Below are 13884 nucleotides of genomic sequence, written 5' to 3' on the forward strand. Positions count from 1 at the left end.
CCTGGCAACTCTGCTTCTGTATATTCAAGGGCAGTATTGAGAATGGTGCCCGGCACATACTCAAAAAAAATAAAAAATAAAAAAATAAAATTCATTGCTATTGAGTTGATTTCAACTCATAGTATAAGAATAAGTAGAACTGCCCCATGGGGTTTCCAAAGCTGTAATCTATATAGGAGCAGACTGCCATATCTTTCTTCCATGGAACACCTGGTAGATTTGCACCACCAACCTTTTAAGGCTTCTAGCCTGATACATACCTACTTCTATGAGTCAATTACAACTCATAGCAACTCATATGGGGGTTTCTGAGACTAAATCTTTATGAACACAGGCAGCCTCATCTTCCTCCTGAAGAGCAGCTGATGGGTTTGAACCACTGCTCTTGCGGTTAGCAGCTCAATATCTAGCCCACATGACCCCCAGGGCTTCTTGCCTGGCACATTTTGTTGTTAAGTGCTATCAAGTCAGTTCTGACCCATGTTGTTGTTGTTGTTGTTAAGTGCCGTCGAGTCAGTTCTGACCCATAGCAACCCTGCATAGGGCTTCCAAGGAGCGGCTGGTGAGCTTGAAATGCCAACCTTACAGTTCAAACTGGCCTTGCAGTCCAGCACATTGGTATTAAGTGCCACACTGGCATTAAGTAAATGTTCATGAGTAAATGACTACCAGTCCACTTATGGGAGGTGAGAAGTGTGTGACTACAAGACATGGTGAGGAGACTGAGCCTTCAGAGCCTTCAGAACTGTAGTTTCAAGGTGCTGCTCTTACCTGCAGCAGGACCTTAACGCACTGTGGCTGGCAGGAGATGGTGGCCAAGTGCAGGGCAGTGCTTCCTGAAAAGAGACAGAAGGAGGGTGGGTGGCCCCACGCATGGTGATGACTCACAGGGAGGGAACGCAAGAGACGCACAGATAATCAGAGGGAGATTAGAGAGAGAAGCTCTCAGTTACATGGGGCCAGAAATTCCTGTTCCCCAAATTCCTGGCACTTAGGGTGGAGGTGGGAGTGGAGGTGGGGTGTGCCCAACTTGAAGGGAGGGGAACCCCTGGAAGAATGCTAACCAGGCTTACTGAGGGGAGAAGCAGGGGACCCTAGTTGGAACCTCCAGCAGCCTCCACTGCTACTGCAAAGGGAGAAGCAAGCAGGGTGGCCGAGCGCTCCATCTCACTCACCGTCCTCATTCTTGCTGTTGATATCCGCCCCACTTGCCAGCAGTATAGTCAGACACTCGGTCAGGCCTTTGGCGGCTGCCAAATGAAACCTGCCAAAGTCAGGGCCCACAGGCAGCAGGATGAAGGACCCAGAGGGTGAGGAGTGGGAACATTTTAATCAGCTCTTTCTGCTATTCTTTCCCACCCCAAAAGCAGAGAGTTTAACTTCTGATAAAGTGAGAGGAAGCTGGAGGTAAAGATAGAAATAAGAGCTGCAAGTTTTAAGGAATCTCAGACTACAGCAGGAGTGTACAGGCAACACATAAATTACCTGCTACTCTGGGCATAGGACCCTCAAGAGACCTGAAAGTACCACAGGAAGAACCCGTTGGAGCAGAGCAAAAGGCTGGACATTTGAAGGCTGATTTGAGCAGAGACAAGGGATAACATCACTCACTCTAGTCATGTGACTCCCATGGCTACCACTTCATTCCTAACTTCCCAAGCACACACACCCTCCTACTTGTGCAATGAAGAAATACTAGACTTTATTTAATATTTGTATTAGTTTACTGTTTGCTTAGTGAGCTTTATGTTCTTGTATTAGTGTTGCCTGTTTGGGTTGTGAGGTGAATGAAGGTCAGGGACAATACTTCTTCCTTCACTTTGTACAGGACTTGATACTCAGCTAAGATTTAATGATGGGCTTTCTAGCTAAGACAACAAAAGGGGCTCTGAAATTGTAGGTATTCCCTGGTCCTACATCATAATGGAGTTCGAAGGGAACTAAATAGCAGGATTGGGGTCAGAAGGACTTACTTACGGGGACTGGCCGTTCGAGTCTAGTTTGGTGGGTCGGGCTGACTTCCTGGAGGCCAGAGCGGCCACGCGCCCCACGTCCCCCCGCTGCACTGCTTCCAGCAGCTTCTGATCACGGCGGTTCCATCTCTCCACCTGGCTCAGAACCACAATTTGTATGAATAGGGGGATGAGGATGGTGTGGAGAAAGTAAAAAAGGAGATGGTCAGGATGCCAAGCAAAAGAAGAGAGGCATCCCTTCAGTGTTCCACAAGTCATTCAGCATAGATTCATTCCTTCATCCTTCTTAGGTAGACTAACAAAATAGTCATCAACTCATAGGTCACTAAGAACTATTGGCAGTTATTGCTAGCCCTGGGCCAAAACAAAAAGAAGGTACCTGGATGACTGAATTAAAAATCATTTTTGAGTGCAGAATATATAGTATTTCAAGTTTCTTCTTTTATCATCATTATGAGTATTGGTGTTCTTAGGTTCCTAATTTGGAGCAATTCTCATCCTTTTTCCTTTAACCTGTAGGTCTCCTGGAGCAACTGGAACCAACCTGACCAATCTGATTGGGCTCTCAGTGCCTTTCAGTTTCCCATGATGCTCTGCTTTTTGTCTTCAGTTATTGCAGCCTAGAAAATCCCATGAAGCAGTTCTACTCTGACACATGAGGTTGCTATGAGTTGAAATTGATTTGATGGCACCTGGTAGGGCACTGCGGGTTAATGCATTGGACTGCAAAGTCAGTTTGAACCACAGGGTCAGCAGTTTAAGCTCACCAGCTGCTCCTCGGAAATCCTATACAGGGCCGCTATGAGTGTGAACCAACTAGATGGCACTTAACAACAACAGGGAACCATGGTGGTGCCATGGGTTAAGTAAGTGTTGGGTTGCTAACCACAAGGTCAGAGGTTCAAACCCCACTAGCTGCTCCATGCAAGAAAGATGAGATAGTCTGCTTCCGTAAAGGTTTATAGCCTTGGAAACCCTATGGGGCAGTTCTACTCTGTCCTATGGGGTTGCTGTGAGTTGGAATCAACGCTATGGCAATAGGATTGGTTTTGGGTTTTAACCATAGCAGCAACAATTTGAGAAGTCAATCAATGCACCAAATTTCAGGTCCTGCCAGGAGTCATCTCTACCTGCTGGCTTTGGGCCACAGAACTGGGAGGGGAAACAGAGAGTTTCTGTTTTCCTATCTCGTATCTATGCCGTTTAGCTAGCCTCCTTTCCCTTTCCATAGCACCAACCAGAAAGCAAAGATAGGACTCCAGCTATTCTTGAGGCGGCAGCAAGAGGCAGCTCCCTTCTTTTCTCTCCTCTCCCCTCCCTCCTAATTTCCCTGGCAAGGAACAGCTGTTTTAGACAATAGCCACACCTGGTCTGTATTGTTCTATCACTCCAGCTTGAGTTTTGCTGGTGGTGGGAGTAATTAGAATAATTGAAGTATCACAGGGCGTGAAAGAGAGAGCTGTGTAAAAACACCTTGGACTGAAAGCACAGGAAAACCTGGTTTGACTCAGAGAATTGCAAAGAGATGAACAAGGGATGCAAAGATCTATGCTAGAGTGAAGGGGGCCTAGGTGAATGTTTTGTCAACTGTCCTGGGTTTGGGGCCTGGTTGAGCTACTTTCTTAGCTGTATGACCTAGAGTAAGCCACTAAACCCCTCCAGTCTGTTTCCTCATTTATAAAACATGGGTAATAATAACTACCTCATCATGTTGTATTAAATGAGCTAATGTATATAAACCTTGGTAAATTATAAAGAATCATACAAATGTACGGCATCCTTATAACAAAACAGGAAGTGGTGAGAGATTTATGATGCACATGCCTTCTTCTGAGGTGTGATCTCAATAAGAGAGAAGCCGTGGGAGGAGGTAGAGAAAAGTAGGGTCTATGGAAGCCCAATAACTCAATTTCAAATACTGTTTATAAAACCAAGACAAACTATTTATCAACAGGAAAGATGTTAAATGCCCAACCATAAAATTATCCAGGGTAGATTCTGAGGTCATATTCCTGTACAGCACTTATAATTCCTCATAACTCTTTCAAGAGCTATTTCAATTAACCTCTCAACATCCCTAGAAAGTAGTTAGGGATGGTATTATTATACCTACTTGGCGGAAGTTGAAGCACACTGAGGTCAGATAACTGTCCCGGGTCAAACTACAAAATAGTGATAAAAATGGAGTTAGAACCCAGCTGGTCTAATAGTCAATCCTAGTTCTTACCATTGGACAACACACTGGACAACAGAACTACACAGCTGTGGAATGAAGTTTGTTAATTTCTAGATAAACAGCCAAAGACTGCCTCCAGGGAAAAGCCACCTACTCTGAGACCCTACTCCTTGCCTAGAGAATAGTCTCCAAACAGAATAATTCTCAAAGGACAAAATAAGCCCAAGGATTCCTCCACATTCCAACAGACTCTGAAATGTAAGAACACATTATTCAATACCCTTGGGGGCCAATTCACCCCCCAGAAAAAACAGACCTCTACAACTATACTTCCATCTCATGGCATGTCTGTCTGCTGACCTCAACATGAAGATCTTTGTTTAAAATCCTGACTCTGCCACTTTCTATCCCTGTGAATTTAGGCAAGTAACAACTTCTCTTAAGAGCCCTGCTGGTCCAGTGGTTAAGCCTCAGTTGGTTTTCCAAGCTTTTGGTTAGCAACTGAGTGCTCCCTGGGAGAAAGATATGGCAGTCTACTTTGGTAAAGATTGTTGTTATGTGCAGTTGTGTTGGTTCCAACTCATAACAGCCCTGTATAGGATTTCTGAGGAGCAGCTGATGAGTGTGAGCTGCTGACCTTGTGGTTAGCAGTCCAGTGCTTATCCTACAGTGCCACAGCAGGACTCCTTTGTAAAGATTACAGTTTTCCATTTAAGGTGTAACTTGTTCTTTCCCCATCCAAAACAAATGAGATGAAAATCAAAGATGCAAGGAAATAATCTGATCAAATGACTAATGGGCCATATGAACCCCAGCCTCCATGACTGAAAAGAACTAGACAATGTGCAGATACCACTGCTGCTCCTTTGAAAGGGAGCACAATAGGAGGTCCTGGTTAGAGTAAGAGAAAAAGTGGAACAAAACCCAAAATCATAAAAAAGACTAGGCCCACTGGTGGAATTGGACTGCAAGGTCCGTTTGAACCACAGGGTCAGCAGTTTAAGCTCACCAGCTGAAACTGACCCTTAGACATTCTTCAGGCTTGGGAATGAATTTACCCTCAATTATCAGCCAAAGAACAGACAGGCCTATACAGTGAACAATGACACTAGGCAGGTACTTACTCCTTAGAAGGATAAACCATAGGAGGCCAAATGGCAGCACTTGCCCAATAAGGGATAGAAAAGGACAATGGAAATGGGAAACACAAGAAGGAAGTGAAATGAATGCTGTTACATTATGGGGATTGCAATCAATGCACAAATCAAAATGTGTATGAACTGTTGAATGGAAAACCAATTTGCTATGTAAACTTTTACCCACATCACAAAAAAACAGGTTAAAAAAAAAAAATTGGAAACTCCATGGGTTTGGAAACTCCGTGGGTCCTGTAGGGTTGCTATGAGTTGTAACTGACTCAATGGCAATAGCAATGCGTAGCAACGTCTCTGAACCTGTTTTCCTGAAAGCACTTAGCTCAGTGTCATCACGTAATGGTGGTGGTGGTGATGACAATAAATGTTACCTCCAATCTTCATCCTTCCTGGTCTCGCTGGACACATTTTGGATGTCCCCACGCTTAGAATTCACAGCCAGGGGAGTGAAGGAAGGGATTGTGCTTACATCCATCAATGAATAATCAGCCCAATTTATTTTCTATACTCTCATTATTTCAACACTAAAGAGGAGGATAAAATGGGTGGAAGTGGCCAAACTTTTGCAGAGATGGGATGAAGTCCAGAGAGATTGTAAGGAAAAGAAAGAAAGGGACGAAAGGGGAGAGTCTTGGCTTCAACAGCAGGCAGGTTTATTGAGAGTAAACCTGGGAGGGGGTACTCTCATGTCACCAGAGGAGACCAAGAGCCGTCTGTTCCCTTACAGACTGGAGTATTTATAGTCCGTGTGGTCTGGGTATAGTACTGTAGTTCTGGCGAGTTTACAAAGGGTGGGGTATGGAGATTTGTGTGTGGGGTGGGGGTGGGGGAGTGGGGGGGAGAATGGTATGGAGATTTAGGCAGGGGTATGGAGATTTTCCTGAAACCTGGAATTTCAAGAGGTGTGGTCTCCAGGTGTAACAAAGACCCAGGCTTCCCGGGAGATGGGAAGCTCAAGCAGGACCCCATTCAGTGTCAATTGGGGTAGTTGCAATGCCATTCTGTTGATCAGGCGCAAAGTCCTTCAGGATGGTCCTAAATTCCAAGATTCCGTCCATGGCTCACCCCAGCTCCATTGAAAGGAAGCACTGCATTGCCATCACAGTCTCAAAGGAGCAATCACTAAATTAATCAGCAGACTCAAAGCCAAGAGCAAACTTTGCATTTCTGTAGCAAAGATTAGGGGGCCTTTGCAGAAGTAATTGCCACCTCTCCTAATCTCTAGCTGTGTGCCTATTAGCATCCTATCAAAATGGATGAGTAGAGAAAGAGTACCAGGTAAATGGAAGTACAAAGACTACCCTGAAGGAACGAGGATCTGACTCTCAGTTGTTTTTAAATACAATGAATATTTCTCTAAATGGTCCAGTGTCAACCATCTAGAGTGATTTTCTGGTTAACTCCTACATAGTCAGAATAAGCTAATATGTGAGGCACTCTCAAAGACATCCTTTAACTGACGAAAAAATGTATATGTTGTTGTTAAGTGCCTTCAAGTCGGTTCCAACCCACAGCAACCCTGTATAGGGTTTCTGAGGAGCAGCTGGTGAGCTTGAGCATCTCACCAGGATTCCAAAAATGTCGAAGTCCTAGTGTGGTGCTGTGGTATTGTTGTGGGTTAATGCGCCAGACTGTAAAGCTGTTTGAACCGCAAGGTTGGCGGTTCAAGCTTACCAGCAGCTCCTCGGAAACCCTATACAGGGTCTGTATGGATCAGAACCGAGTTGACAGCACGTAACAACAACAAATGTATATATATATATATATATATATATATATATATATACATATCTCCTAATGTGGCACTGTGGTTTACTGCGCTGGACTGCAAAGTTGGTTTGAACTAAAAGGTCGCCGGTTCCAGCTCACCAGCAGCTCCTCAGAAACCCTATACAGGGTCACTATGAGTTGGAACTGACTCAACAACAGCAATATATAGATAGATAGATAGATAGATAGATAGATAGATAGATAGATAGATAGATAGATAGATAGATACATATATTGCTAAAGGTTCAGGGCTCTGGACCCAGGGGTGGTCATCTTCCAGCATGTCTGGAAAGTCAGACTATGGGAGTGGCCAGGAAGGCAGTCACTCCATTTCTCTGACAAAGGGTTCCAGGGTGGTTGGCCTCAAAATATAGAGAAATTTATGATGTGAAGTATGGGGAAGTTTCACAAGGTAATAATTTGCAGTTGAAAGTGGCCTATTTTCAAGTTTTCTGTGACAACTGCCTAAGTGAGGAAACCCTATAGACCAGGGACTGGAAAATCAGGAAGGATAGAATGATGTCCCCATTCTTAAGGAATTGGCAAACTCCACAAAACTCCTGAAAGGGAAGGGCAATCTTACGCATTTCTAGAAACTAGAGAACCAACTCAACAGCCCTTAACAACAACAACAAGGGAAGAGTCCATATGAGTAAGAAAAGTATTACAGACCGAGACAGAATCTGGGTCCCCTCAGTGTCTGGTACCTCCATTATTGTCACTCAGTAAATGTCTCTTGACTGGTGATCAATGTATGGAAACTAAGTGGAGAAGCAAATGTAAGTAGGCCAAGGACAGGTCTCAACAGAGTTCCTACTCTTGCCTCATAGCTTACTTCCAGGCTTCTGTGGCCTGCCAATGCAGAGAAAACTAAGTGAGCATTTCTCAAGTTTGCTTATGAATGACACCTCTAAGTCAGGTTAGACTAAGCAATATTGCTAGAGGTAGCTGGCTAATTCACTTCTAAACAAGCCATAATCTCAACCTCCACAGAAAATTACACCCCCAGATAGAGGGTATTTCTGTAAGAGATCTCAGAGAAAGAGAAGCTACATGCTTCCTTAGCCACCCCTTCGATAATTTTCTTTGGGTGTTGTTTGCGGGAGAACATAAGGAGTATGAGGATTCTCAGAGTGAGCCAACCCGTTCCTCTTCACTTCTCACCATCACCTTTCCCCAACTCAGTCAAAGGAAGCAGAGAGCACAAGCCCAAGAAACTTGGTGAGGGTTCTGGGTGAGGGAAAGTTCAGAGGGAAAGCAGACAGAAGACCTCAACTGGCCCAAGAACAAGTTTGATGACCAGACACCGCAGGGATCTGGCTGGGGTAGATTCTGCAGACAATTCACTCAGTTCGTTGGGGAGCAGTCAGGCAACTGTGTGTCCTCTGGCTGTGCCTGTCAGGCTGGCCAGACTGCAAGATTAACTCACAGAGAGCAAGCAGAAGGAGGTTCATCAATAGGGGGAAAGCAATATTGGGTGACCATTGGGCAGAAAAGGGTAGAAGTTGGAGGGGAGAACAGGAGAAGGCTGCTCCTATGGAATCTTCTATTGGAAAGAGATTTGGAGTGATGTCAGAGGGCAAACAGTGCTAGTGAGAAAATGCAAGAGGAAGTGCCATGGGGTGGGAAAAGGGCAAGGACAGAGAAGTCTCTGAAAAATCTAGGAAAGGCACAGGTCTGTGAATACTTGTTGGGCTGGCAGTGAACAACACGGATAGGGTTATATAGAAGGACACATTTGTGGGAACAGGGCAAGGGTGGAATGTGGAGCTGTGGAGCAGGGCAGGACTGGAGTGGAGGCTGAAGGGGGCAGATGCTAGGAATTGGTTCAGTACTGAGATATAGAACAGAATTAGGGAGGAGGCAGAAGATGCAGAAAACATACCAGAAGTTGAGCTGCAGGGGTTGAGGGGTCAAGAAGGGGCTGAGGGAAAGACTCTAGGAGAAGGTAGGAGTTAGGAGGCAAGTAGAGGCTGGGGAGCAGGGTCTTGAGGAAGGCAGAGATGGTGGACTGCATTGCAAGAGAAGACTGGAAAAACCAATAAAGAGAAAATGCGATGGTGTATGGAGATGGGACTCAGGACTTGAGTCACCAAGGAGCTGAGATCCCAGCCCTATTCCCATCCCTCCAGACATTTTGGCACCTACCGACACCTGTGAGCTGGAGCAGGAGAAGATGCGCTTCATGGCCAGAGCCAAGGCCACGGGGGGACGGGGACGCGCGGAGAGCAGGGTCACAGGTTCCGAAACCCACGGGACTCAGCTGAGGCTGTGCAAGACACAGCTGTCAAAAGCAGAGCGGGCCCCGCCTAACCCCCGCCCATTCCCCGCCCATTCCATGCCCCAGGGTCCGCCCCAGGACCCGCCTCGCCCAGTTAGAGGTGAGAACCTGAGGGCTTAATACTCCGCCCCTGACCCTGTCCTACCTCGCCCCTGCAGAGGCAAAAAAAACCCGCAGTCTTCAGCTGCTGCAGAGGCCGGGTCTCAAGCTCCGCCCTTCTAAAACTCCCCGGCTAGGATCTGCTCAATCAGAGAAGGCACCCAAGGACTTGGCTGAAACTCCTCCTCCGGCTCCGCCTCCGCCCCAAGGTCCGGGCTGAGACTTCTCTACCAACCGCGTTTAAATTGGCTGCTCGGAAAGAGACTACAGGCATTATTCCCGTGTGCTCTTGTTTGAGTCGTTTTTATTATATGCAGAGACTTTTGTCCATTTAGTTACTTCTGCTTCCTAGGCACAAAAGAGGACATGAAGGGAGCAATTTGGAAACAAGAGATTGTAGTGCTGAGCCAGGACTGCGCGCGGATTACGCTCGGACCGCGAGCACCCTGGGGGACAAAGCCGGAGGGAAGAACCAGGCTCAACTTCCTAACGCACCTCGGGGTTTAAAAAGGACAGAGAAAGAAGAGACGATTTTTATTTTAACCCTCACCCCACTAAAAAATGTCAACTATCTTCACTGCTCTTCGGAGTTCAGACTCTCAGCAATTTTTGTCGAAACAATCGCAGCAGCCTGATCTGGTCTCGCCATCCTCCACCCAGGGACCAGAGTGGCCCCATTAAAATCCTTTTGAAAGTCTACAGCCCAAAGTTCTTAACACTTTACTGGGCCTGTCAAGAGCTGGACCCTGCTTTCCTCATTTCTCATTCTTTCCCCACAGTTCAATGCTCAAGTCTTTCTATTTACAGTTCCCTCGGTGATTGGTAAAGGAACCCTGGTGGTGCAGTGGTTCAAGCAGTCAGCGGCTAATCGAAAGGCTGGTGTTTGAACTCACCAGCTACTTTGAGGGAGAGAGACGTGGCGGTCTGCTTCCCTAAAGATTGTTGCTGTTGAGTGCCGTCAAGTGGGTTCCGACTCATAGCGATCCTGAGGTGGTAAATTTTCACCGAGCAGAACGCCTTATCTTTCTCCCGGGGAGCCGCTGCTGGGCTCCACCCACTGACCTTTAATGGTTCCCAGTCCGCATGGAAACCCTATGGGGCAGTTCTCTGTCCTACTGGGTCGCTGAGGCAGAACAGACTCGATGGCAACGGGTTTTGGTTGCTGTTGGTGATTTAAACTCCTTGGCATGCTTCTCCTCACTTTATGGACACCCAGGTCAAATGTTTCTTCTGTAAATCTTCCTCTTACAACTCTGCCACCTCCCTCCAACCCCCAACAAAGTGTGTGTCATGTGGGACATAATCCTCTGTGTGTGCTATTATTTGTTTACAGGTTTGTTTCTCTTACTATACTGGGCTGTTTGAGGGTTGTTGTACTCTTACACATGACAACCCCATGCACAGGGAAGGAAATGCACCCAGTCCTGCACCATCCCCACGATCCGTTGCTGATCATACTGCTGTGATCCATAGGGTGTTCATTGACTGATTTTCACAAGTAGATCACCAGACCTTTCTTCTTAGTCTGAAAGCTATATTGAAGGTTGTTGTTAGGTGCTGTTGAGTCAGTTTTGCCCATAGTGACCTTATGTACAACAGAAGAAAACACCATCCTGTCCCACACCATTCTCACAATTGCAGCCATGCTTGAGTCCACTGTGGCTGCCACTGTGCCAATTTAGCTCTTGGGGTTCTCCCTATTTTTTGCTGTCCCTCCACTTTACCAGCATGGTATCCTTCTCCAGGGACTGGTCCTTCTTGACCAGTATGAGAGACTTGTCCAAAGTATGAGAGACAAAGTCTGGCCATCTTGGCTCCTAAGGAGCATTCTGGTTGTACTTCTTTGAACACCGATTTGTTTGTTCTTCGGACAGTCCATGTTACAGTCAATATTCTTCTCTAACACCACAACTCGAATGCACTAATTCATTGTCCAACTTCTACATGCTATTGAAAATGTTATGGCTATTGAAATACTATGGCTTAGGTCAGGTGCACTTTAGTCTTCAGACTAACATCTTTGTTCTTGAACACTTTATAAAAAGGTCTTGTGCAGCAGATTTGCCTAACGCAATACACTGTTCGATTTCTTGACGGCTGCTTCCATGTGTGTTGATGGTGGATACAGGCAAAATGAAGTCTTTGATCACTTCCGTCTTTTCTCAATATGTCATGATGTTATTTAACTGGTCTAGTTGTGAGGATTTTTTGTTTTCTTCACACTGAGGTGCTATATCCATACTGTGTTCTGTGATCTTCATCAATAAGTAGTTTAAGTCCTCTTCGCTTTCAGCAAGCAAGGTTTTATCATCTGCATATCGCAGATTGTTAATGAGTCTTCCTCCAATCCTGATACCATGTTCTTCGTGTAATACAACTTCTCAGTTTATTTGCTCAGCATCCAGATTGAATAATTATGGTGAAAGAATACAACCCTGGTGCACACCTTTCCTGATTTGTCCCCTTGTTCTGTTCGAACAGCTGTTTCTTGGTCTATGTACAAGTTCCTCATGAACACAATGAAGTGTTCTGGAATACTCATTCTTCGCAATGTTGTCCATAGCTTGTCAGACCCACACAGTTGAAAACCTTTGCATAGTCAATAAAGCACAAGTAAACATCTTTGTGGTATTCTTTGCTTTATTTTATTCGAAGGTAAGAGTTGTGTTTTCTAATATTTCCATTAAGCACATGCCATGTGCTTAATGTTTGATGAGTAAAAGAAATAAAAAATGAACGAAGAGAGAGAAAAGGAGTAACAATAAAAAGGAAAGGAACACTTAGGGGTGGGGGCCCGAGAGCTTGCTGTTGCTAGAGGGGTTTTTCAACCTGCTCTGCTCCAAAAGATGGAATAACTGGCCTAATGAAATAAAGGTTGGGGTTAGCAAAAGCACCATCCTGGAGCTGAGAGATAGAGAGAAGAACCATCTGCAGGTAGACAGAAATATTAAAAGTGCTTTTAAAATTATTTACAGGGCTGATGTTGTTATGTGCCATGGAGTCAGTTCTGACTCATAGTGACCCTGTACAGGGTTTCCGAAGCTGTAAATCCTTAAGGGAGCAGAAAGCCTCATCTTTCTCCCGCTGAACAGCTGGTAGTTTCGAACTGCTGACCTTGTGGTTCACAGCCCGATTCGTAACCACTACGCTACCAGAGTAGAGGGTTGTTTTTGTTAAATGCTGTCAAGTAAGTTTCAATTTATGGCAACCCTGTATAGTTTCTAGAGTGGCTGATGAGTTTAGACCACCAACTTTGTGGCTGGTTAGCAGTCCAATGCTTATCCTACAGCACCATGTTAATGGGTGATGAGGAAGGCAATACACATCAAGAGGGAGCTTGGTAGAGGAAAGATGAAGGTGGCGGGCAAACACAGGGAGCAGTTCAAGAGTTAAAGTGATTAGAGCTCTGGTAGTGTAGTGGTTACGGAATCGGGGTGTGAACCGCAAGGTCAGCAGTTCAAAACTACCAGCTGTTCTGCAGGAGAAAGATGAGGCTTTCTGCACCCATAAAGATTTATAGCCTTGGAAGCCTGTACAGGGTCACTATGAGTCGGAACTGACTCCACGGCACATAACAACATCTGTGAACTGATGGTACATGGAGAGGACTGCAATCAGTATAAGGACACGATGTGTATGATTTGTTGAATGTGGGACTGATGATCTGTTCTGTAAATCTTTACTCAAATCACAATAAAGTTGTTTTTTGTTTTTGTTTTTTAGTGCTTTTAAAATCACATGGATAACGAATATGATGAACCAGTCTTCTTGGGGGTTCTGATGTTTTTAGTTGCCTTATATTGATTGATTCTGACTCATGGCAGCCCCATGTGTGTCAGAGTAGAACTGAACTTCATAGGGTTTTTAAGGTTGTGACCTTTTGGAAACAGATCACCAGGCTTGTCTTCTGAGGCTCCTCTGAGTAGGTTTGAACCACCAACATTTCAGCGAGTAGTCAAGCACCTAACCATTGAAGCCACCCAGTGATTCCCTTTGGGGTGACTGAGATAGCTCAACTCCAACTTCAGAAACAGAATACTCCAAGAAGGCTAATCTGACTATGTGAAGTTCTCTGAGAGCGACCAGAGACCCTGCCACAAAATAGCTCTCTCACCAGCTTGCCACAGGATGGCTGTCCCTTTTCATTTAGGCCATCATTCTCAAGGTTAGGCAACAGAGACAGAGAGATGGGCTCTAGAAGGCTTAGTGTACATGTTCCTAGGGAATGCTAGAAGGAACCTGGATGTCTAAAGAGATAGATTTCATTTCTACCACTAGTCCTGATGTGGTGCTGTAGAATAAGCACTGGGCAGCTAACCACAAGGTTGAAAGTTCAAATCCACCAGCTGCTCCTTGGAAACCCTATTCAGGGTTGCTATGAGTTGGAAACGACTTGATGGCACTTAAGAACATTAGAACCTTAAGTTAGTT

At 45.4% G+C, this 13884-nt stretch overlaps 1 protein-coding gene across 1 annotated transcript in view; it reads right to left on the bottom strand.

Annotated features, from left to right (window-relative positions):
- The window catches only part of ANKRD35 (ankyrin repeat domain 35), a 20291-nt gene extending 11031 nt beyond the window's left edge, over positions 1-9260 (bottom strand). The window contains exons 1-4 of the mRNA XM_006861326.1: positions 9222-9260; positions 1978-2108; positions 1176-1264; positions 772-836 (exon numbers count right to left, since the gene is read on the bottom strand). Coding sequence (XP_006861388.1) covers positions 772-836; positions 1176-1264; positions 1978-2108; positions 9222-9260 — 324 coding nt within the window. The remainder of the gene's footprint in view (positions 1-771; positions 837-1175; positions 1265-1977; positions 2109-9221) is intronic.
- Positions 9261-13884: the final 4624 nt, after the last annotated feature.

Source organism: Chrysochloris asiatica, unplaced genomic scaffold (assembly GCF_000296735.1).
Source record: "Chrysochloris asiatica unplaced genomic scaffold, ChrAsi1.0 scaffold00042, whole genome shotgun sequence".
Classification (NCBI taxonomy): domain Eukaryota; kingdom Metazoa; phylum Chordata; class Mammalia; order Afrosoricida; family Chrysochloridae; genus Chrysochloris; species Chrysochloris asiatica.